Source organism: Cervus canadensis, chromosome 3 (assembly GCF_019320065.1).
Source record: "Cervus canadensis isolate Bull #8, Minnesota chromosome 3, ASM1932006v1, whole genome shotgun sequence".
Taxonomy (NCBI): Eukaryota; Metazoa; Chordata; class Mammalia; order Artiodactyla; family Cervidae; genus Cervus; species Cervus canadensis.
In genome coordinates, this window is record NC_057388.1 from 17,535,816 (window position 1) to 17,562,032 (window position 26,217).

The 26,217-nt window shown below is 39.0% G+C and overlaps 1 protein-coding gene across 1 annotated transcript; it reads right to left on the bottom strand.

Moving 5' to 3' along the window:
- Positions 1 to 1,291: 1,291 nt before the first annotated feature.
- Positions 1,292 to 9,393, bottom strand: NDUFA4 (NDUFA4 mitochondrial complex associated). The gene is made up of 4 exons (XM_043462720.1): positions 8,673 to 9,393; positions 7,211 to 7,299; positions 6,541 to 6,601; positions 1,292 to 1,508 (listed from the first exon to the last, which is right to left on the bottom strand). The coding sequence occupies exons 1-4, from the start codon at positions 8,712 to 8,714 to the stop codon at positions 1,452 to 1,454; spliced, it is 249 nt and encodes an 82-aa protein (XP_043318655.1). The 5' UTR covers positions 8,715 to 9,393; the 3' UTR covers positions 1,292 to 1,451.
- Between the last annotated feature and the right edge of the window lie 16,824 nt (positions 9,394 to 26,217).

The following is a 26,217-nucleotide window of genomic DNA, read 5'->3' on the forward strand; positions in this document are numbered from 1 at the left end:
GATATGTACCAAAGCATCCAGAGTGGTTCCTGACACAGGTGGGAATGGGGCAATTTTGTCCACCAGGTAACATTTGGCAATGTCTGCAAGCATTTTTAGTTTTACAACGTGGAGAGACGTCACTGGCATATAAAGCAGAGGACAAGGATACTACTAACCACGCTAAAATAAAAATGCACAGGACAGGTTACTACAACAATCTGACATCTGACTCAAAGTCAACAATGGCAAGGCTGAGAAACTCTGAGGATAAACATTATCCAAAAGACAAGGGGCTTAAAGTGGTCAATTCTACATTCACGACTACCTGGGTTCAAATACTAACAGATGTGTTCAAATACATTTATGTGTTCTGCCTTCATGGATACAGAGGGTTGACCACACTATGCCATTTTATATAAGGAACTTGAGCATCTGTGAATTTTGCTATCTGCAGGGGGCAGGGAGGAAGAGTGTTCCCAAAACAAATCTCCCAGACACCAAGGGATAACTGATTCACATTTGACTAATGGAATGAACTTGAATAATTTAATCTTGGTTTAATTGGTGTTGGTTTCCTTTTTTAACAAAATTTAAGCATTTGAGATAATTCACATAAACATTTAATTCAGTTCCTGACAAGTAAAATGTGCCACAAAGTATTATAATGTAGACCTATATATTAAAATCTAAAATTGTCTCACTAAATTCCTGAAGCTCCTACAATGTCATGATCTATACTCACCACATGGAAAGCTGATATATGACATGGCTAATTCTTGATTAGCCACCACTGAAATGTTCTGCTCATTGGATCAAAATTGCTACTAACATACTTCCCAGCCTTTGAAAACCTGCCAAAACTCAGAAGTTCTCAAGAGCACTTCTTGGCCACTCCCTTGGTGAATAGTGATGGAGTCAGATCCAACTACAATCCCCAGCCAGACCATGGCAACTGACAACCTAGAAAATTTTCAGCAGAGAGAATGACACAGTAAAAACCAGTATTAACAACAGTACAACTTCAATATCAGCCAGTAACAGAAATTCAGAGGTTTTCATCTCGCCAATCCCAAAGAGGCTTGAATAATCTTCCAAATCTACCTTTCATTTACAATTCCAGTTCTTAAATATGCCCCAGTGTTAACAGCCTGTACACAAAATGAAAGTGTCTTATTAGAGCTGCTTAAAGTCTTATTTTCAAGTTACACGAATACACAGAAATTTAAGAAATTCCTTAAATTCCTATAAGTTCCCATATCCTGAGTTATGAAGTTCAGAGTAGAGTTTCAGCATTAAATAATGACACATATCAAGTTTCAGACTATTTATTCACAAGTGTAAACCCCAATACAATACACCAACATGATTCCGTGCATTTAGAGGGGAAATATTTCCTGGTTAAGTGGAAAATTGTGCGGATGGCTTCTGGAAGACCTTCATTCTAAGCAGCTTTAAGTGAAATATTTCATTTAGAAGTCTGGACCTTCTTTCTTCAGTTTGCTGTAATCTACGTTCACAGAGTAGAACTTGGAAAAGAAAAAAGATATTTTAATCATATACACAAAGATGCTATAGATGTTTAAGATCATTTTTATTCAGCTTTCTATAGTAACAATTATAGACATGAACTTTTATTAGAAATATTTAACAATATAAAAATCAAACAAAGACGTTAAAATTCCAGTCCTTAATAATGGTTTTGGTAAGGTAAAAATATTCAATCTTCCTTAGAAAAGCAGAGTCAGTATGATCTGTTGGAACTTCAAGGTGAATAATTATGAATTCTTCTGACATATATTTCCAGTTTTTACGTTTTTCCTTTCATCTCTATTATGTACAGGAGTGAATCTTCAACAGAATGAATATCAATTATCATCCCTATTTGTTCAGCAAAGTGCCATAATTTAGATGGGAAAGATTTAAAGCAATAAAGATCAGCTAATAATATAAAGTAATGCTTTGTTGCATGTTTCTTTCTGTTAGTTGTTACATACAAACTGGCCTGCTTTGATGACTTTTCTTTCCATTTTTCTCTCTCCTTCACTTAGGGGTTTCCTTAATTTCCTAACCCAGAATGCATCAAAATCAAATTTACACTTTACCACCTTTGGTATAAAAGCTTTTAAATATATTTAAGTGTATTTTGGAAAATTTTTAATTTCCATAAATGTCTCTATATTCAACTTAATTTGAAATATATTTTACTATCATTTCTTTAAAAACCGCCTCTCCCAATAATTTTTTAAAAAATGATTTATACTTGAAACTGCTCTAGCAATCCTACTAAAGAAACATTAGGATTCGTAATAAGCCCAGATAAGGCTATAATCTTATGCCAGAGAATACTGAAGAGGCTACACTCTAATTACTTGAAAACTGTATTATTTAACTCCAGAAGTATCCAAACTGCAGAATGTATAATCATTTTCTTCAGTTTTTAAGCAAGAAGCTCATACATCTGTGTCCATTATTTCTTCAAACCTTTTATTTCTTCAAACATACCCTAACTTCTTGATCTCTAATTGAAAAATTCTTAATTTTATTTGACTTTGAAAAAATTCCCAGGTTGTGAAACTTATCCTTGAGATACATATGTAGACATTTATAAACTTTATAAACATTAAAGTATGACTCAGTCATAAAGCAGTATTTTTTGTTCTGATAGAATTCTCCTATGAAGTAATTGAAAAAAACAATGGGACTTGAAAGAAACCAACTGTTCATCTGTAACATACTAACAAAATGTTAGAATATTTGTAAAAGGAACTGCAGGTTATATTTTAAGAAATAAGCATTTATTGGGCTGTTTTAAAAGATCCTGGGCACTATCGGCAGAATCATTTGTTTTATCTTAATTATCACAACCTTACTCATTCTTTATAAAAGAGGCCACTGGGATCAAGTTATATGACTTGTCAGAAGCAGGATGAAGCTCCTACACCCAAGCAGAGTGGAAAGTTCACAGTATTTTTGCTAATTTCCTCAAAACTAAGCAGACTTCTGATATGTTTGCTTTATTCAGCTCCATGTACCAGTATCAGAGTCCTCTGTTGAAGTAATTTTCAAATCTGCTTTATTTTTCAGCTTCCATGTCCCCAATCCTTTTCTCAATTTAATGGTAGCTACCTTGGAGGTTTCTCAAACAACAGCTGGGAAGGCACAGCATATTCTGATCTTGGCTTCAAGGTATTTTATCCAGTTGAGAAATGCTGCTAGACCTTCAATGCTTAAATCCTGTTAGTCTCCTCTCTTAGTTAGCTTTTGCTAGAATGTGAAATAGCAAAAAATAACCACCTTCTTAGTGGCTTTCAAGAAAGGTTTATTTTTCATTCATATTATCTGCCTTTCTAAGCTAACTGCTCTATGTTCTTTTCATTTTAAAATGAATGAGAAGCCCTTAACTGTCAATTTGGTCTCAGGAGACAGATGGGAAAGAACAATGGACGAACCGCACGCTCATTTAAAAGTGGCAGATATCACTTCGATTTGCCAGAGCAAGTCACATAACCAAACCTGATGTTAAAAGGGCCAGAAAAAAAATTATCTTAGGTGAGGGAAAGAGAATGACAAATAATCTAGTCTACCTCACTGTTTAGGTTTAAGAGCAGTAGTAGACATCATCCATGCCAAGCTCTCAAGTTTTTGGACCTGGTTCCCTTCTATTTCTGCTTGCAAATGTCCCAATTCTTCTAAACTCATCTCTTGGCAAGTAGAGCCAGCCACAGCCCACTAACATCCTGTTTTCCAAAATCTTTTATGATGAACTCTTTAAGCACAAGGTCTGCCTTCCAAGTTACAGCAGGTGACACTTTATCAGATATTTTGCCATTGCAGGATTCATTTTTCCAGGCTCTAATACCAGTATCTTAGCTCTTCACAGCCCAATCTACGCCACACACATTAGATTTCTGCTGCAGCAACATTCCATTTCCAGCTCACGTGGCCTTATTCTGGCATGTGTTACCATATTCTTGTTGCTGCTGTTCAGTCACTAAGTCGTGTCTGATTCTTTGTGACCCCATGAACATCATATTTTAAAACACTGGTAATCAGTTTCATTATCATAATCACCTGGGGAGTTTTCTGAACTACATACCAGAGATTCCAATATGCTCTTGGGGTGAGAGGACCAAGGCCTGGGTTTTTTTGTTGCTGCTATTTTCTTTTTTAAAGTTTATTGGATATGGAATCATTTTCTCCAGAATGGACTTAAATTTACAGGAGAGAAAAAATAGGATGCTTGCATATCATTTTCTGAGGCAAAATGTGACACAAATTAGATGGCTCACTTCAGGTTCATCAGTACATTGTTTCTTGTAGAGAAATCTGTTGGAGATTTGGAAGCCCAATTATAATCAGAAGGTGGAGCAGAAGGCTTGGAGTCTGCAAAAGGTGATAATTATTTTAAAAGCTGCTGTCATCAGTAATGACAGCTGCTGCTGCTGTCGCTTCAGTCGTGTCCGACTCTGTGCGACCCCGTAGACGGCAGCCCACCAGGCTCCCCGGTCCCTGGGATTCTCCAGGCAAGAACACTGGAGTGGGATGCCATTTCCTTCTCTAATGCATGAAAGTGAAAAGTGAAAGCGAAGTCGCTCAGTCCTGTCTGACTCTTTGCGACCCCATGGACTGCAGCCTACCAGGCTCTTCCGTCCATGGGATTTTCCAGACAAGAGTACTGGAGTGGGGTGCCATTGCCTTCTCCGTGTAATGACCGTATATATCTACAATAAAGAGATATATCTGCTAAAAGGTCCTAAACACTTCTTGCTCTGGATACTTCTCCCTAACAGTGCTCAAAGAAACTGCTAGTTTTCGATGAAAGAGTCTGGTATAGTGGAAAATTCCCACCAAGTTATATACTTTAAGTGGGTAAACTGTATGGTATATGGTTTCCCAGGTGGCCCTAGTGGTAAAGAACCCACCTGCCAATGCAAGAACCCAATCCCTGGAGAAGGGCATGGCAACTCACTCCAGTATTCTTGCCTGGAGAATCCCATGGACAGAACAGCCTCGTGGGCCACAGTCCATCAGTTAAGTCACTCATTCATGTCCAACTCTCTTTGTGACCCCATGGACTGCAGTACACCAGGCTTCCCTGTCCGTTATCAACTCCTGTTGCTTGCTCAAACTCATGTCCATTGAATTGGTGATGCCATCCAACCATCTCATCCTCTGTCTCACCCTTTGACTCTCTGTGACAATCCACAGGGTCACAAAGAGCTGGACACAACTGAAGTGACTTAGTACACACATATGGTATATGAATCATATCCTAATAAAGCTTTGACATGCCAAGGGTTTTTTCTTTGTATATGCAAACATTTATACTCTTTATGACACTGCAAGGATTTTTTTCTTACAAAAATCTTACATGGAACCACAGCTGTATCTGGGGAATAAATGGTTTAGATTTTCAACAACAAGGATAAACCTTATGGGCATTATGCTAAGTGAGGTAATTGAGACAGAGAAAGACAAATACTGTGTGATCATCACTTAAATAGAATCTAAAAAGTCTGAATTTGTAAAAAGAGAAAGTAGAAAGGTGACTACCAGGGGATGGAAGATGGGGAAACCGGGACGATATTAAAGGCAGAAACTTGCGACTAGTAGCTCAATAAGTTCTGGAGGCTTAATGCACAATATAGTGATTATCATCAATAGTATCATAAATGTCAGTTGCTAAGAGACTAGCTCTTAATTATTCTCAACACAAAAAAGTGATAATTATGTGACATGATAAAGGTGTTAGTTAACACTACTGTAGTAATCATAGTGTGATACATAAATGCACCTAACCAACAAGCTGTACACCTCAAACTTACACAATATTACATGTCAATTATGTATCGGTAACATAAATAAAAGTAAAGAGCCTCAGTCCATGAAATGATTCTTTGAAGGAGTAGTTTCACGAACTAGTTTTGCAGAAAGATGTCAAAAAGGTGTACCTAGAAAATTTATGGTAAAATATAAGTTTCAACTGATTTTCACTTCTTCCTACTAATTTCACCTGAAATATGTCAACCATACCAAAAAGAAAGAACCACCAACCAAACCAGCCACTAGATTAGTTACTCAAAGTGTGGCCCATAAACCAACAGCATCAATATCATCTGAAACTTTATCAGAAATGCAAATTTTCTGCCTCCACAACAGATCAAGTGAATCAGAACCGCTGGGAGTGGAGTTGAAGAATCTATTTTAACCACCTCTCCAGTGCTGCCAATGTATGCCCAGGTCTGAGAATCACTGCACTACACTACCCAAGACTGGAGAAAATGTTAACCATACTATCTCTTTTTTTCCTTAGTCAAATCAGCAGAATTGAGACATTACCTTCATTTCCCACCCAGACTCTAAAGACTGTGAATAAAGTCCTTAAAAAGATATTTATTAGAAAAATATACCATTTTAATTTAACAGAACAATCCAGCAACTTCTCCAAGTTCATTATAATAGTTTTACTTGCATCTCCTATTTCAAAAAAAGACCTACTTCATAACAAAATTTATTAAAATACACTTTCCAGCAATTCTGAAACAATTTTTAGCTTACCTTGTACTGATCATTAGGACCTAGTTTGTTCCAGGGTTCTGGGTTATTCTTTCTGTCCCAACTAGAAGAAATACATAAAACACTGTAATTACTAAAGTTACAAAATACTATTTAGAGTAGTTTTACATTCAAGAAGCTATCATTTTGAACAGATCAAATTCCACTTCCTATCAGATGAAGTAGTGTTATTTTCATTATAGAGTTGAAATATAGATAAGACCCCTAATAAGCAAACCCACGTAACAAGTTAATAAAAGGTATAGCAGAGAGAGCCCCTTGGGGCAGTATCCCTGTTCCTAACCCTGTCACAGAAAACTTTGTTTTTAAAAACAGCATTCCCTATTGTAGGAAAACAGCCCCCCAAAAACACTCAAACATACTCGCAACCCTGACTAAGTGTTTTATAAAGTTACTATTATCTCAACCCTCAATACATTACAAAGTGGGTACTGGCAGTTATACTCAACCAATGAGGAAATGCAACTCAGAGAAATTTAGATAATTGCATGAACCAGAAAAAGAAAACAACAGTAGAACTGGGATCTGAACTTACTCTAGGACAGCACATTTCAGCTTCTTTCTACTACTTGATGCTGCCTCTCTAGAAAGACTGAGGCTCCTAAATCAGTTTGGTAAACCATCAAAGTTCTAAACATTTTTAAACACTTACCTGACATCGGGATTGAACAATGCCAGGCGTGTGACATACAGTGCTGCTCCAGTCCCTCCTGCTCCAATAAATATGAAGAGGGGGATCAACTGGAAGCCAAAACAAAATGGACGAGAATTAACAGTCATCTTCAAATACCTACATACTGATAAAAGTAAACAGACTACAGTAGTTTCTACACACTGATTCCCAAATCTCTAACCATCTTTTTTTTTTTTTATGTTAACACCTTTATTGGGATTTACATGCCTTAAAATTCATTAACTTCAACAACCAACGAGTTCCAGTAAATGTATAAAGCTGTGCAACCATCCCACAATACAATTTTAGAACATTCCCATCACCCCAAGAATCTCTCTCAGGGTCACTGCTGCCACACGCATCCCCACCTTCAGCCCCAGGCATCCCCACCTTCAGCCCCAGGCAACCACTAATCTGCATTCTAACTCTAGATTTACCTTCTCCTCAAACCACCTTTTTAATCTGGTCTTAAAGTTTGAAAAAAAAGGACTTCATTTTTAAAGATTTTAACTATGTTCAATAGTTAAAAAAAAAAAAGGAATTTCTAGAATTTCTAAAGGATGTGAAGATAATTCTGATCTAACGTGGAAAACGTTATATTGAAATTGAAATCTTCTAAGAAAATACATCTTTTTTACCTAATAGTAAATCAAATTCCAGCTTCTCGCATGTCAAGGCTTGAAACACAAGCTCTTGGCAAATTATTTAAGCTTGCTTCTACACAGACGTTATGAAAAACAAAAATTCTGTTAAATAAAGTCTGAATGAGCATACAGAAACACACCTATATAAATACCGCTAATACACATAATCTCTGGACACGTACTAATAGCACAATTAATGCAGTTAGGCAATCAGATTTAAAACACAAATTAAACATTGCGTAATTGAGTTTTAGGACCACCGGACGTTGATGTGCAAGGGGGAAACACATGAAATATAAAAGAACTCAACGCAATTAAACTCCGCACTCCTAAAGTATCACAAAGTATCAAGACGTCAAGAGAAACTGAGGATTCCAAACTCAGAGACCCTCACATTTTCCTTAAGGCCTAGTGGTGCAATGCAGTGAAAACAAGGCTTTTAACAGCACAACAAACAGTATACTTGACCTTTCCTGCTGTCTAACCCACACAGCGCACGACTATCCCTCCTGGCACCACCGACCTGCAAAAGGACGCCCGCCCACCACACTGTTCCAACATTCTCTTTTGCCCGAGAGAATCCCTCACCTCCCCCATGCCAGGCCAAACCCCACAATGCAAGGCGTGCAAGGTCACAACTCAAGGTCCTGGGGCAACTAGGAGAACAGGACAGAGGCAAGGTCCAGCCCCGAGGAACCGTAAGGGGCCGAAGGAGGAAGCTCCCAGGGGACAGACGCAGCCGCCTCGTCCCACCGGATAGACAAGGGAAGACACTGGGAGAGAGTTTAAGAACTCACGCTAGGATGCTTCCGGGCCTGACCGATGATCTGGCGGAGCATGGTTGCGACAGAGGCCTCGAGCCCAAACCGAGAGAAAAACTAAGCCGCAAGGCCGGAGATTAAGCACTCACCGCACCTGTGAGGAGCGGACGTCCAAAGTCACTCAGGACCTCCTACCTGAAGGACCCCTGGCTCAGAGGGCGGCCTGCGGCAGGAGGGCCCGGATGCAGCTGTCCTGGATAATGCCTGTTTGACTCAGCACTTCTCGCGTCTGCTCTAATCTGGCCAAATCAACAGCGTTCGACTGCAAAGCAAAACAGTCTCACTACTATGCCTTGCATACTTTCAATGGGTAATTTTTTGCGTCAAAACTAGAAACCTACGATTGACTACACGGGCACTTTCTCGGGAGGCCCCGAGTTTGAAGAGGGGGCGGGCAGGCGGACGCACGCGCCTTGAGCTCAGCGAGCCGGGTCCTTTAGCTAGGCGTCCACGAGCCTGGTCCGCGCGCCGAGACGCTGGGGGCGCGCGTGCCGGCTGCGCGCCGCCCGCCCTGACAGCCGCTCGGGGAGCTGCGCGGCGCCTCTGGCGGCTGAGCGCCGGCCGCCTGGAGGGCAGGTCGAGTCTCTAGCCGCTGAGGTCAGCGACTGCGGTTTAAAACTACTGCAGCTGCTTCCTGTCCTTGACTGTCATTGAGGGGCAGAAGTTAGAAACTAGTAAATGACTTAAAGATGGTGGTAGTCTTGTCAATGTGATCTGGAAACAGTTCCTGGTCGTCGCTTAAGTGTTCAGGGCTTCCCTGGTGGCTCAGACCTGGTAAAGAATCTGCCTCCAATGCGGAAGACGGGTTCGATCCCTGGAACGGGAAGTTTCCCTAGAGCAGGAAATGGCAACCCACTCCAGTATTCTTGCCTGGAGATTCCTAGGGACAGAGGAGCCTGACTACAAAGGTGCTACAAAGACCTTTGCGACATTGCCACTCTCTCCTCTGCCTGGGTTTGAAACTGCATTCTAAAAATATGTTTCTATTGGTCTTGTCACTACACATAATCTTTTCCGGTATCCCAAAACTGGAATTATCATTTACCTGTTTTTTCTTTTTCTTTTTTTAACCCAAAAGTCTTCCCAGGCATTCGAAGACACTCTGAACCCCAAGCTCATATGTAGCTTAAAGCATTAATCAAATGATCACACCAGTAATTGGACCTGGAAGGAAAGTCTCCTCCAAAAAAGTAATGGGAGACCTGAAGGAGAAGACGTTAACCAAACGAAATGGAGGGAGGTGATGTATAGACAGAGGTAATAGTTGTGACTGTACGAAAGAGACTTTTTAAAGAAGGGAGGTCTGGTTTGGTTGGAACTTGAACAGTAAAGGGAGCGGGGAGGGTGGGGGAGGGTATCAGATCTGTTGAACCAGTGGTCATTTACACAGCATGGGTTTTATGCTGAGAGCATTAGGGAGTTAGGCAAAAGCAAGATGTGGCTTTAAGTGATTGCTTTGTCTATGAAAATTGAATTACTGGAGATAAACATGAAAGAGGAGGGAATGGTTAAACGGCCATTGCAATAGTCCATGTTAGATAATGGTAGCTTCCACTAGTGTAGGAAATGTGATGATGAAGAAAAGATTGCAGAGATATTTAGGAGGTAGCACCAAGACTTTGTGATTGATCAAACATAGGAGTGGGAAGAGGAGGGAGTCCAAGATAGTTTCAGAGGTTCCATTCTGACTCTGTGGATTTTGATGCCAATTGTTGAGATTAAGAGAATTGGACCATAAAGAAGGCTGAGCTCTGGAGAATTGATGCTTTCGAATTGTGGTGCTGGAGAAGAGGTGGTGATTATTATAATGACATGAAGCTTATGAAGACTGGTATCTTTTTCATTCATTCAGTAAATCTTTGTTAAGTACCTACTCTGCATCTGGCACTGTTTTAACTATGACAGCTAAAGAAAAACTTGTTCCTCACTAATGGAGTTTATATACTGGCTGGGAAGACAAACAGGAGGAAAGGGGGGCAGGGCACAACCTTTAAAAGAATGGCATAGCCTGAAGACATGACATAAACTGATTAGAATCAAATAGGTCCAAGATGGCAGACTAGTGGACTTCCACTAGATTTTGAGCCTGAGTATACGCTGGTTGTAACACATAAGCAAGCTAAAAGACACACCCACAGGCACCAAGATGGTTCAAAGGCTGACAATAAAATACCAAAAAATGACCAATAGCCCAATTCCTGGAATTCTCCGTCCTTTCCCTAAAATAGTTGAAGTAATCGTCCCATTCAAGCCCGTGAAATTACTCAGCCTGTAGAAGCTAACCACATCACATTTTGCCGCTGCTCTTGCCTTCTGAGATGCCCCACACTCTGTCTATGGAGTGTGTTTCTCTCTGAATAAATTCACCTCTTAACTTTTCACTTTGTCTCTCATTGAATTCTTTCTGTGATGAAATATCAAGAACCTGAGCTTCATCTGAGTCATTGCAGATGATGACTGCTGCCATGAAATTAAAAGACGCTGACTCCATGGAAGAAAAGTTGTGACCAACCTAGACAACATATTAAAAAGCAGAGACATTACTTTGCCAACAAAGTATCAGGCTATGGTTTTTCCAGTAGTCATGTATGGATGTGAGAGTTGGACTATAAAGAAAGCTGAGCGCCGAAGAATTGATGCTTTTGAACTGTAGTGTTAGAGAAGATTCTTGAGAGTCCCTTGGACTGCAAGGAGATCCAACCAGTCTATCCTAAAGGAGATCAGTCCTGGGTGTTCACTGGAAGGACTGATGTTGAAGCTGAAACTCCAATACTTTGGCCATCTGATGCGAAGAGCTGACTCATTTGAAAAGACCCTGGTGCTGGGAAAGATTGAAGGTGGGAGGAGACGGGGACGACAGAGGATGAGATGGTTGGATGGCATCACTGACTTAACGGGCATGAGTTTGAGGAAACTCCGGGAGTTGATGATGGACAGGGAGTCCATGGAGTTGCAGAGTCAGACACAGCTGATCGACTGAATTGACTGACTGACTGAGCTTCATTAGGTCCTAAAAACAGGTGTGTGATCTCAGTTGGAAGCTGTGGGTCTTGGCCAAGTTCAATTCTTGGCACATGGGTTCAAATCCCAATCTGAGATGAATGGGATAAACAAGCAAGATAATCTCAGAGACTCCTTGTAGTAACTCAGTTGTGTCTGACTCTTTATTACCCTATGGACTGTAGCATGCCAGGCTCCTCTGTCCATGAGATTTCCCAGGCAAGAATACTAGAGTGGGTAGCTGTTCCCTTCTCTGGGGGGGGGGTGGTCTTCCTGACCCAAGGATTGAACCCGCATCTCCTGAGTTTCCTGCATTGCAGGTGGATTCTTTACCATCTAAGCCACCAGGGACGCCCATTTTAGAGATTAGTAAACAAACAACAACAAAAAGGAATAATGAGATAGAGAAGGACATAGAGGTGTGGAGGAAAGAAGTTTATTTTAGTAAAAGTGAATGTGGAAGATTCCTTTGAGGAGGTAATATTTGAGCTGAAACCTAAATGAAAAGAAGTTAACCTGCTGAAGATCTGGGAGAAAAACATTCTGATTGTATAGTTTTGAGGTTTAAAAAAATAATAAAATGCTCAAGGGAGGCAAGAATGGCTGACCCATTAAAAAATGAGATCAGAGAGGTTATAAAGGTGTCTCCGACATTTACTTTATAAACTATGGTAAGGAGTATCATTATGTTAAAAGAAAAGATCAGCACAAAAATCATGGAAGGTACTTAGATGTGAACACAGAAGCCCAAGATTAGTAAGTGTAGGTAGGCTTTCAGTAAAGAAATTAGAAGGGGAAGATCTGTCCTTGCAATATTTAATTTTTAATGATAACAATTGGTAATAAGTAAGTAGGTATACAGGAATGCCATTACTAATAAGAAAGTAAAATCCAGTGACTCTTTTTTCAATGATTTAGTTTCTAGAAGTGACAATAATACAGGTAGTCAAGTGATGCCTTTGGAATCATTAACAAAGCAGGGTTGTGCTGTGGTTAGTCTCTTAGTCCTGTCCAGCTCTTTGCTTCCCCATGGACTGTAACTCACCAGGCACCTCTGTCTATGGGGATTCTCCAGGCAAGAATACTGGAGTAGCTTGCCATCTCCTCCTCCAGGGGATCTTCCCAGCCCAGGGATTGAGTCCACAGAACTGCAGATGGATTCTGTATTAACTGAGCCCCCAGGGAAGCCCAAGAATACTGCAGTGGGTACCCTATCCCTTCTTCAGGGGATCTCCCTGACCCAGGAATTGAACTGGGGTCTCCTGTGTTGCAGGCAGATTCTTTACTAATTGAGCTACCAGGGAAGTTAAATTTCATTTTTAAAAGGTTTTTTTTTTTTTTTTGGCGGGGGCGGGGGGCATTTGGCTTGGGAGGTATTAGTTCCCTGGCCAGGGGTTGAACCCAGACACCTAGCAATGGAAGCATGGGGTCCTAAACAATGGAACACCAGAGAATTTTCTAAATTTCATTAAATATTAACCAAAATGTCAAATTGTAAAAGTCTACATTTTTCACAATAAAGTTAGAGGAAAGAGTCAGTGACCAATATTTAAGCAGAGATGGGAAGATTAGAGATGACAGTCTGGAAAAAGAAACCATAGTAGAATATACATGATGTAAAAACAAACTTCAGCTTTAGAAGTAGGATTGGTATGTGTGGCAGATTATATTATGTACAAATTCTTGCTGCTTCTCCCTGGAAAGGGGATCACCTACTTGCCTCACTAATGTCAGGCTTGATGAGATGACTTGCATTATTTGCCAATGAGATGTGACAAGCAGTGTTTGCCGTGCACAGGCAGAAGCTCTAAGAGCTAGCATGTGCGGTGTCCTGTCTTTTCATTCTGCCACAAGATCAGCAGTGTTGTCGACAGAGCCTTTCCTGTCATGCTGAAAACTACCTGGAGCAGATATGTTGCTGAGCTAGGGTGGACATGCATTGAAAATGAAAAGGAAACAAGTCATCAGGTTTGAGAGTAGCTTGTTACTACAGCATAACCTAACCTACTGAGACTAATACAGAATTTGGCTCCAAAACTGTGGTGGTGTGTTATGATAAAAACCCTAAAATACAAGCCATTGGATTCAGGACTCAGCAACAGGTGACAAGGTAATTATTACTAGAGGCTTGAAGGATGGAGTTATGCAGTTCCAGAAGGTTTGGTGAAATAGTTCTCAATTAATTAGAAGGCAGCTAATGTCCCTGTTGAACTCAGAGCTCTCAGTGAAATGGCAGGCAAAGGGCTTGTAGCAACATGTGTTGGTTACTACTGGCAACAGTTGACATACTGTAGTATAATAAAAAGAAGAACTCAGAAAATAATTGATTAGTTTGCAAGCTATAATGGTAGAGAATGGAGCATCTAGAAAGTCAGAGAAAAAAGGAGGGGAGATTTGCTTCTTCCATACAGATGATACAGCATGAAAAAGGCAGAAGGAATGAAAGTTCACAAAGTACATAATGTGTAGAAGGAATTGAAATGAATTCAGTGTGGTGGGAGTTTAGGTTTCATAAGGAAGAGTTATTGGAAATGAAGTGGAAAAGATTAACACAGATTTTTGAGAAGTTGAGATTTGGAACTTTATGTTTTAGGCAGTAAAGATTTATAAGTTTTATATCTAAACACGGGATAAAACAATGGCAGGGCATACTATTAATATATTAATAAACAAAGCTGTTTTTCATTAAAACCATTCCACTCTGAGACATGTGTCCCTCTAGATTTCTTGTTCCTTTGTTCTATTCAATTTTATGAACAATTTTAAAATACCAAAATATTATTCAAATTAAATGCAAGTTGTTCAGTGCATAAATATAGGCAGTATATCAATAGCACGCCCCAAAACTATTTCTTTTGCATGGTTTCTCTGAAGATTCAAGCCCAGAAAATTCTGGAAGGTATAGTAATTATGTGTTGTTATTAAATGTATGAGAGTAAAGAAATAGCTTCTTTAGAGAAGAATAATTTGATAAGTGAACCATGGAGTACGACTATATTAATGCAAATTGAAAGCAGAATCTTATATTTTTTACTCTGTTTGCATTTAGCATTTAATTACTTTTCTAGCAGATAAATTGACAACTGGAGTTGTTTTTCTGATAACACAAACACAAATTATACCTTCACTTATTAATAAAGATTCTGAAACTATCCTTAATCTAAAAATAAATGTTCTTGTAATAGTATTGTGGTTGCTTAGCATAAACTGTATTTAATTATACAACTTCTGTTAGAAAAATGAAAACATATTTTGTTCTGTGAAAGTTTACTTCCACTCTTATAAATCTGAAAGCCTCACATAACAGTCATCAGTTTAAATTAAATAGTTGAAGCATTTTTTGAAGCATTTTATGTACAAAATTCAATGAATACTAAAAAGTAAAGAAACGCTAGCAATTTAAAATCATGGTACTTCTTTTCACTGAAACCTTCTGGTTCAATATTAATTTTAGGAAAACGGTATTTATTAAAAGTTTTGGAAAATTATGCCATACACACAGATCCTTAAATTATATCTTTTTGAGAATAAGTATGCTCTATTCGTCTGTGTTGCCACTTGTTATCTCTCTGCAGTTTCTATCTCTTCTATGAATCCATTCATTCAGTCATTTGTTCATTCATATATTCATTCTTAAACATCTGTTAAGTGCCTACTACATATTGCTCATCATGCTAAATGCTTAGGATAAGATGAATAACACAGTGCTGTCTTTCCTCAACATCTTATAATCTAGTGGGATGGGAGTATAATTATTACAAAGCTGTATGATAAGTGCCACAGTAAATACTGATAAATAGCTTAGTTTACCTGGTGTATGAATTCATTTCTGGAACTGTTGAGTCTAGGATTATCTCCAAAATATCCAATCAAAGATGTTTTGAAGGCTCGCAGAAATACCGCTAGTGTTCAAGAGAGAAGTTTGGTCTACAAGTACAATATAAAAGGAAAGGGCATGTATGTGAGATTTATGAAAATTGATGAGCTTGGCTACAAAGAATGTGTAAGAAGGAAAGTGTAAATAGAGAAGAGGGTCAGTGCTGTGATTCTAGAGAATATGCACAAAATAAGGACCAGGTCAAGTGAGAGGAGTTAGAACAGAAAAAGTAGAATGAGTCAGAAATGTAGGTTGATATTTCCATCAGAGTTCAACCAGAGAAACAGAGCTTCTAGGATATATGCATGTATAATAAGAGTTTTAGTATAAGGAATTGACATTATGCAATTGTGGGAGTAGTGTTTCTAATTGCATCTTGAAGTCAACAGGAAAGGTAGTCAGGAAAGCAAAAGGACATGAAGAACAGAAGCAAAGGCATATTAGAATCTATGGGGATGGGTGGAACCCATGAGAACAGAGAGACCACAACAGTCTCTCATTACCTCCAAACTCTCAGGCTTAATGATATGGGTGTCCTGCCAAAGACACTGGAGCCCCTTGTCACATAACTAGACATATACCTAGTTCAGGAATATAGAAACTGAAGGAGGGATTTGGCAAGAACAGGAATACTAAGAGGTGCCCTGGGAGATCTGCATTTCTGACACACTCCTCCTTACCCTCACTGAGTTGTAGCTTCCTAATTTCTTCTTGATAATCAAAGTCAATTACCCAAGCTAATAGAATAACCTCCCATAAGATTGTTGACTGAAGAGCCCCAAGTGATCAGGTGGCAGTCTTAACTACCACTTTAATTGAATCATTGCTCTATGTCCTGATAGAAAACTTTTCTTGAGCTGGGACTTCTAGATCAGCAAAGCTATAATTGCAGAAGTGATAGGAATTTCACTAGTGGATTTTCAGGGAAAATATTAAGAACCACTTCCATATGATCTTTCACTACTGTCCTTCAGGGTCAATCCAGAGTTGAATTAAAATACTACAGCTGTTTAATATTGACAGTGTTTCACACAGAAACATCTGTTTACTGGGCTTAAATATTTCTCCCTCAGTTAACTGGTCAAAGGATGTGTTCCATGTAACCGTAGGTGCTGGTTGGTTGAGGGGAGATCAGATATTACTGCAGGAATATAGAACACAGGCATGTATAACACTTACTCATGCAATTTACTTATACCTTCAGGACCAGCTCGGACTCAGCTGTTTTCCAATTGATGATAGAATGCTGCTCTGCATATTTAGTTTTATGGCTTTGTTGGTCAGACAAAACCCAGTTCATGATGGATAACTCAGTTTGCATGGTAATTTGCTTCAAGTACTGACAGATCTGCTAGGTTATTTTTTGTTCTTGTTGTTGAAGTATAGTTGTTTCATAACTAATGCAGTGTTAGTTTCTAGTGTAGAGGTAGTCAGTTATATATGTATATAACTAATATATATATATATGTATTCTTTTGCAGATTGTTTTCCGTTATAGTTTATTAAAAGATTTTGAATATAGTTTCCTGTGTTATACAGTAGGAGCTTCTTATTTATCTATTTTATATGTAGTAGTATGTGTTTGTTAACCCCAAATTCCTAATTTATCCCCCCCCTTCCTCTTTGGTAACCATAAGTTTGTTTTCTCTATGTGAGTCAGTTTCTGTTTTGTAAATAAGTTTATTTGTATATACATTTTTAGATGTCACATATAAGTGGTAATACATGAAACTTGTCTTTCTCTTTTTCCCTTGGGAGACTGACCTGAGAAAACGTTTGTATGATTTATGTCAGAGAATGCTTTGACTGTGTTCTTTCCATTCTCTGAGTTTTGTGGTGCCATGTCTTATTTGTAAGTCTTTAATGCATTTGAGTTTATTTTTGTGTGTGGCGCGAAGGAGTGTTCTAACTTCATTTATTTACATGTAGTCGTCCAACTTTCCCAATACCACTTGCTGAAGAGACTGTCTTTTCTCCATTGTATATGCTTGCTTCCTTTTTCAAAGGTTAATTGAGTGTAGGCTGTGGGTTTATTTCCAGGCTCTATTCTGTTCCATTGATCTATATATCTATTTTTGTGCCAACACCATGCTGTTATGATTACTGTAGCTTTTCAGTATTTTCTAAAGGCTGGGAAGGCTATATCTCCAGCTTTGTTCTTTTTCTTCAGGATTGTTTTGGTAATTCTGGGTCTTTTGTGGTTCCATATACATTTTAAGATTATTTGCTCTAGTTCTGTGAAAAATGTCATGGATGATTTGATAGGGATTACACTTCATATGCAGATTGCTTTGGGTAGTATGGCTATTTTAATTATATTAATTCTTCCAGTCTCAGAGCATGGGATATCTTTCCATTTATTTTAATCTACTTCAGTTTCCTATATTAATGTTTTATAGTCTGCATATAAATTTTTCACCTCTTTCGTTAGGGTTACTCCTAAGTATTTTTTTATGGTATTTTAGAAGGGACTCTTTAAAACTTTCTCTTTCTATTATTTAATTGTTTATTTAAAGAAATGCAACAGATTTCTGTATATTAATCTTGTATCCTGCTACTTTGCTAAATGCATTACCTGAATACATTGCTGATTAGAGTACAAATTTGGACTATGCTTTGAAAATCTGCTAAAGTTTAATATTTGAATACAATATGGTCCAATAATTTACTCTGAGATATAAACCCAACAGAAATGTGTGCTTATGCATGCCAAGACATGAACAAGACTACATGTAGAACTATTACCTATAATAGCATAAACTGAAAAGAGCCAAAGTGTTTATCAAGGGCAAATGAAAAGTGAATTGTGGTATATTCAAGCATGTGCTTCCACAATGCAAATGAACTACAATTACAACAACATAGATTATCCTCAGAAAAAATATTAGCCAAAGAAACCAGAAACAAAATAACATATACTGTTATTTTGTACATAAAATATGAAAAAAATAGTCTTAGACTCAAGATAATGACTATATTTATAGGCCACAGAGGGTACTAATTGAGGGGGCTCAAGAGAGACTTTTTTGACCTTGGCATGGATGGTGTTTATAAGGGTGTTTTGTTCCTTGAGCCTTTCATGTGTATATTCATTTATTTTTCATTGTCCTCTGGTATTTTCCAATGAGAGTTTTTTTTTTTTTTAAACTGAGTTGTGTAGATTTAGAACAATATTGGAAGTTTGCTTATGTTCTGTCACTTGAAGACCTGATGGATTAAAAAGAACAGAAGGTATTATTTATGCATTCTTGTTTGTTTGAAAGCTTTGCCACCTTTTGAGTTGATGACACGAAACCCCCTGTCTCTAACTGACTTTATTTGTCTGTCTAACATACAGTGTTGTACACTTTGTGATGTTGCATCAGTGATGCTGTCTTTGCCCATCTGCTTTGCTTTCTTGGGACTTGCCCCTTGTGAAACTCAGCCCCTAAGAGTGCCATTCATATGCACTGAAACATAATTAAATATCTCTGCTTGTCTAAGAGATCTGTCTAATACACAGCTATTACAGCAAATATTGAAATACCTCTTTCATCTTCTCTCCACACAGAACAAATACTGATAACATTTCACAGTATCATATTAGTTTGAAAACAAGCTGTGTTACAGTGTGGATGAACCATGAAAACACTATGCTAGATAAAAGAAGCCAGACACAAAAGACCATACATTTTTTATTTCATTTGCATAAAAATCCAGAATAGGCAAATTCCGGGAGATAGAAAGTGGGTTAATGACTGCCAGGGTCTAGAAATAAGAAAACAGGGCGTTACTACTAATGGGTTTGGGTTATCTTCCTGTGATGATGTTATATATGTTCTACAGTTAGATAGTGGTGATGATTGTGCAACTTTTGAGTAGGCTAAAAACCATGAATTTTACACCATGGAAGAGTGGATATTACGGTATGTGAACTGTATCTCAATAAAGATATAAAAACCCAGCCCTGAGCTAAGCACCTTTTTAAAAAAAGTTAATCCTGTCATGTCTAGAGAGATGACTGGCTAGGGCACAAAGATAAAGTGGAAATTTTATTTTCATAAAAATCTTTTGTGCATTAAACATTTTTTTACTATGTGTACATATTGTCTATGAAAAATTAATTTTAAAATATCAGTATTATTCATTTTTTATATATGTGGAAAGTTTTTACTCTGTAATACTAGAGCAGATCCTTGCTGCCTTGGAGAAAATTCTGTAGTCAGTATATTTTACATAATTTGAAAAGGATGGTTATCAATGAACCCTTTGTTAGAAAACATTGAGATGGTTTTAGAAGTTCCCAGTCATCCAGAGTTTCAGTTGAAAATTCTGATTCTAACTTGATTTCTATTCCTTTGTAGATATTCTGTGTTTTCTCTTTAGAAGCATTTAGTATTCTCTTAAAGCTCAGATATTTCAGCACCATCTCTTTATATCTCATCAATATTGTTTCCTCCTGAATATCTCTGAAAACATTAACTATTGTGAGATAACATGAGCCATAGACTCTACAATGAATTAAGTGATCACAAATGACAGCCGTTTGGCTAGCTGCTGGCTCCAGCCCAACTCAGTATTTCTTATTTCATCCTAATAGTAATAAAATAATAATTTTCATTCTGCCATAGCAAACATTGTCACCAAAAGTTTGCCTTCAATAAGCACCTTATTCCTGGTTATTACATTTAATACTGTAAATAACTTTTTTTAATCACTGCATCTGTATCTATTTTCCACTGTTAATGAATTGTCTGGGCTTCCCCGGTGGCTCAGTGAAAGAGAATCTGCTTGCTAATGCAGGAGACTCAGGTTCAATTCCTGGGTTAAGAAGATCCCCTGGAGAAGGAAATGGCAAACCACTCCAGTGTTCTTGGCTAGGAAGTCCCATGGACAGAGTAGCCTGGCAGACTACAGTCCACGGGTTGCAAAACAGTCAGACTTGACTTAATGACTAAACCACAACAATAAATGAAGTCATCACTGCCTTTTGACACACACCAAGTCAAATAGTAAATCTTTAATTCTCATGGTTGAGTTTTACTTATTTTCTGAACACCTTTCTCTAGCAAGCATTCATATCAAAGAAAATTTTAGTAGAAGAAATGGAAACCACTATAAGTATTTTATATGGAAAAAAAATGGTACATGCAAAATCATTAGAAGGGTTGAAACAGTGAAAGTCAGTGATCCAAAGAGGCTTTGAGTTTCAAAATCGTACAACTGTAGCTATGATCTAAAAGTCAAAAAACAAAGTGCAGCTATTGTTGCTAATCTCTTCCAGAACTCATTCTCCACCATGACGTTATGCATTTGAAAATGGTAAGTAGATGCCAGAAGGTAGATTCTACTTTCATAGAGAATAGATCTTGTCTTGCTAGTGCTACAACTGAAAGAAGGTGGCCTCTGTCTCTTTCACCTTCTAAATCTATGATGTACATGAGACCTGATATATATGAATTATATAATTGTTTTAAAGATTTTTAAAAATCTAAATCCTCTCCTGTTGGTAGTTTTACTAAAATATTCATTGATTCTTGGTTGCCCCTATGTCTATATACATAGAATAGGTGGATTTGGTAGCCTGAATTTGTGTATGTTGCCTAAATAAGAAGCCCTGTTCACCTGGCAGATAAATTAATGCAAGTTCTGTTTATAGACGTCCTCACTCTGATCATTATGGTGGGCGGGAAGAAGCTCAGTGATGTAGGAAGAGTGTGTGTGAGTAGGCTATCTTTCATGATTTATGAGTGACTTTGTATGCTGGATCTTCCTATTTCTTATGACAGCTCATGGCACTGGGTTTATTATCCTTCTTTCTCCTATAAACCTGGTGCCTATTCTGGTAATTTCTGGAGTCAGACTTCTTACTTAATAAAAATGAACTTGAAGTTATATTCTGGGGAGAAACACTGTTTTCAGGCCCTCTGCAAATGGATTTCTATGAAACTTTTTTTTCCTTCCTATGAATTCAGTTCAGTTCAGTAAAGTCGTTCAGTCGTGTCCGACTCTTTGTGACCCCAAGAATCGCATCAGGCCAGGCCTCTCTGTCCATCACAAACTCCCGGAGTTTACTCAAACTCATGCCCATCGAGTCAGTGATGCAATCCAGCCATCTCATCCTCTGTCGTCCCCTTCTCCTCCTACCCCCAATCCCTCCCAGGATCAGGGTCTTTCCAACGAGTCAACTCTTCGCATGAGGTGGCCAAAGTATTGGAGTTTCAGTTTCAGCATTAGTCCTTCCAATGAACACCCAGGACTGATCTCCTTCAGGATGGACTGGTTGGATCTCCTTGCAGTCCAAGGGACTCTCAAGAGTCTTCTCCAACCCCATAGTTCAAAAGCATCAATTTTTCGGCGCTCAGCTTTCTTCACAGTCCAACTCTCATATCCATACATGACCACTGGAAAAACCATAGCCTTGACTAGATGGACGTTTGTTGGCAAAGTAATGTCTCTGCTTTTTAATATGCTATCTAGGTTGGTCATAACTTTCCTTCCAAGAGTAAGTGTCTTTTAATTTCATGGCTGCAGTCACCATCTGCAGTGATTTTGGAGCCCAAAAAAATATTCTGACACTGTTTCCACTGTTTCCCCATCTATTTCCCATGAGGTGATGGGACCAGATGCCATGATCTTAGCTTTCTGAATGTTAAGCTTTAAGCCAACTTTTCCACTCTCCTCTTTCACTTTCATCAAGAGGCTTTTTAGCTCCTCTTCACTCTCTGCCATAAGGGTGGTGTCATCTGCATATCTGAGGTTATTGATATTTCTCCCGGCAGTCTTGATTCCAGCCTGTGCTTGTTCCAGCCCAGCGTTTCTCATGATGTACTCTGCATATAAGTTAAATAAGCAGAGTGACAATATACAGCCTTGACATACTCCTTTTCCTATTTGGAACCAGTCTGTTGTTCCATGTCCAGTTCTAACTGTTGCTTCCTGACCTGCATACAGGTTTCTCAAGAGGCAGGTCAGGTGGTCTGGTATTCCATCTCTTTCAGAATTTTCCACAGTTTATTGTGATCCACACAGTCGAAGGCTTTGGCATAGTCAATAAAGCAGAAATATACGTTTTTCTGGAACTCTCTTGCTTTTTCGATGATCCAGCAGATATTGGCAATTTGATCTCTGGTTCCTCTGCCTTTTCTAAAACCAGCTTGAACATCTGGAAGTTCTCGGTTCACGTATTGCTGAAGCCTGGCTTGGAGAATTTTGAGCATTACTTTACTAGCGTATGAGATAAGTGCAACTGTGCGATAGTTTGAGCATTCTTTGGGATTGCCTTTCTTAGGGATTGGAATGAAAACTGATGTTTTCCAGTCCTGTGGCCACTGCTGAGTTTTCCAAATTTGCCGGCATATTGAGTGCAGCACTTTCACAGCATCATCTTTCTGGATTTGAAATAACTCAACTGGAATTCCATCACCTCCACTAATTTTGCTCACAGTGATGCTTTCTAAGGCCCACTTGACTTCACATTCCAGGATGTCTGGCTCTAGGTGAGTGATCATACCAACGTGATTGTCTGGGTCATGAAGATCTTTTCTGTACAGTTCTTCTGTGTATTCTTGCCACCTCTTCTTAATATCTTCTGCTTGTGTTAGGTCCATACCATTTCTGTCCTTTATTGAGCCCGTTTTTGCAAGAAATGTTCCCTTGGTATCTCTAATTTTCTTGACGAGATCTCTAGTCTTTCCCATTCTGTTGTTTTCCTCAATTTCTTCGCATTGATTGCTGAGGAAGGCTTTCTTATCTCTCCTAACTATTCTTTGGAACTCTGCATTCAAGTGGGAATATCTTTCCTTTTCTCCTTTGCTTTTTTTCACTTCTCTTCATTTCACAGCTATTTGTAAGGCCTCCTCAGACGGCCATTTTGCCTTTTTGCATTTCTTTTCCATGGGGATGGTCTTGATCCCTGTCTCCTGTACAATGTCACGAACCTCCATCCATAGTTCATCAGGCACTCTGTCTATCAGATCTAGTCCCTTAAATCTATTTCTCACTTCCACTGTATAGTCATAACGGATTTGATTTAGGTCATACCTGAATGGTCTAGTGATTATCCCCACTTTCTTCAGTTTAAGTCTGAATTTGGCAATAAGCAGTTCATGATCTGAGCCACAGTCAGCTCCTGGTTTTGTTTTTGCTAACTGTATATAACTTCTCCATCTTTGGCTGCAAAGAATATAATCAATCTGATTTCAGTGTTGACCATCTGGTGATGTCCATGGGTAGAGTCTTCTCTTGTGTTGTTGGAAGAAGGTGTTTGCTATGACCAGTGCATTCTCTTGGCAAAACTCTATTACCCTTTGCCCTGCTTCATTCTGTACTTCAAGGCCAAATTTGCCTGTTACTCCAGGTATTTCTTGACTTCCTACTTTTGCATTCCAGGCCCCTATAATGAAAAGGACATCTTTTTTGGGGTGTTAGTTCTATAAGGTCTTGTAGGTCTTCATAGAACCATTCAACTTCAGCTTCTTCAGCATTACTAGTTGGGGCATAGACTTGGATTATCGTGATTGAATGGTTTGCCTTGGAAACGAACAGAGATCATTCTGTCGTTTTTGAGATTGCATCCAAGTACTGCATTTTGGACTCTTTTGTTGACTATGATGGCTACTCCATTTCTTCTAAGGGATTCCTGCCCACAGTAGTAGATATAATGGTCATCTGAGTTAAATTCACCCATTCCAGTCCATTTTAGTTTGCTGATTCCTAGAATGTCTACATTCACTCTTGCCATCTCCTGTTTGACCACTTCCAATTTGCCTTGATTCATGGACCTAACATTCCAGGTTCCTACACAACATTGCTCTTCACAGCATTGGACCTTGCTTCTATCACCAGTCCCATCCAAAACTGGGTATTGTTTTTGCTTTGACTCCATCCCTTCATTCTTTCTGGAGTTATTTCTCCACTGATCTCCAGTAGCATATTGGGCACCTACTGACCTGGGGAGTTCCTCTTTCAGTATCCTATCATTCTGCCTTCTCATACTGTTCATGGGGTTCTCAAGGCAAGAATACTGAAGTGGTTTGCCATTCCCTTCTCTAGTGGACCACATTCTGTCAGACCTCTCCACCATGACCTGACCATCTTGGGTGTCCCCACACGGCTTGGCTCAGTTTCATTGAGTTAGACAAGGCTATGGTCTCTGTGACCAGATTGGCTAGTTTTCTGTGATTATGGTTTTAGTGTGTCTGCCCTCTGATGCCCTCTTGCAACACCTACTGTCTTCGTTGGGTTTCTCTTACCTTGGACGTGGGGTATCTCTTCATGGCGGCTCCAGCAGCCGCTGCTCCTTAGCTTGGATGAGGGGTATCTTCTCATGGCCGCCCCTCCTGACCTTGAACGTGGAGTAGCTCCCCTTGGCCCTCCTGCGCCCGCGCAGCGGCCGCTCCCAGCCTATTATCCAAGTCTTAGCTTTTCTCACAGGCCTCATTGTCTGTCATTTGAGGGTTATACATGGACTTCCGAAAAAACTTATTTCAGTGACTCATCTCTTTCACCCAGATGAGATTAAGCAGTCAGGTGGGTCTTGTTGGCAATCTGAGCCTACCTTCATAACTGTTAACATTCTTTTCTACCCTCAAAAGTTTGCTTGTGACACTCTGCTAAGATATAGCAGAGTTATGTTTTTTTGGCTTTATATTTATCTTTTCCCTGTGATTTCAGTGAAATTTGGGGAGAGTAGAAATGTAGCTGACATGTTCCATTACATTTTGTGAGCCAGATCTGTTATCCTTCAGTCAGTCAGTTCAGTCACTCAGTCATATGACTCTTTGTGACCCCATGAAATGCAGCACGCCAGGCTTCCCTGTCCATCACAACTCCCAGAGCTTGCTCGAGCTCATGTCCATCTAATTGGTGATGTCTGTTATCCCTAGGTTTATAACAAACTGATTTCCACTTTTCTGGTTTCTTAAAATATAAATCAGGACCTACAACTTCTCTCTCAAACCAGATAACACAATTCAGTTTTTTTCATTTCTTATTTTACATTCTCCACACACTCCATCTTTTTATCTCCAAGTATCCTGAATTTGGTTACAAATCATTTTGAATTATGACACTTCCTGAAAGCCAACTAAGAACCAGATGCCGCCTTTGGATATTGAGAAAACAAGTGGCTTCCATCTGAGGGGGTTTCATGATAACTTCATACTAACTTTATACAAGGAGGTACAAGAAAGATACTGAAACGGAAAGAGTTTACTAAGATTTTACAATTTTGGAATGGAAGTTTCCTCAGTATGATAGAAAGCTTTGAGTGGGTACATAGCAGTGGTGGTTTCGGTCAGGGAACTAAAGGTTCAGAGAGATCAGAGGGTCAGAGATGTTGCATTTTTAGCAGTGATGAAGAACACAGAAATATGAGGTTGCAATAACTACGGTTGTGGTGGAATGTCTTGAGGCACTTGAGGCAGCCCAGCTTTCAGGGAATCTGACTAGTCATCTCTATTCCTCTGTTCATCCTGGTCTTTTGCTTATGTCTTTTCTTTGGTCTGGAACTTGCATCTCTTTTTCTCTCTTCTCCAGCCCAGTTCAGACACTATGTCTGGAGCTAAATGAGACTTTTGGACTTAACCTGGTAGTCCAGTGGTTAAGAATTCATTTGCCAGTTCAGGAGACACAGGTTTCATCCCTAGTCTGGGAAGATTCCAT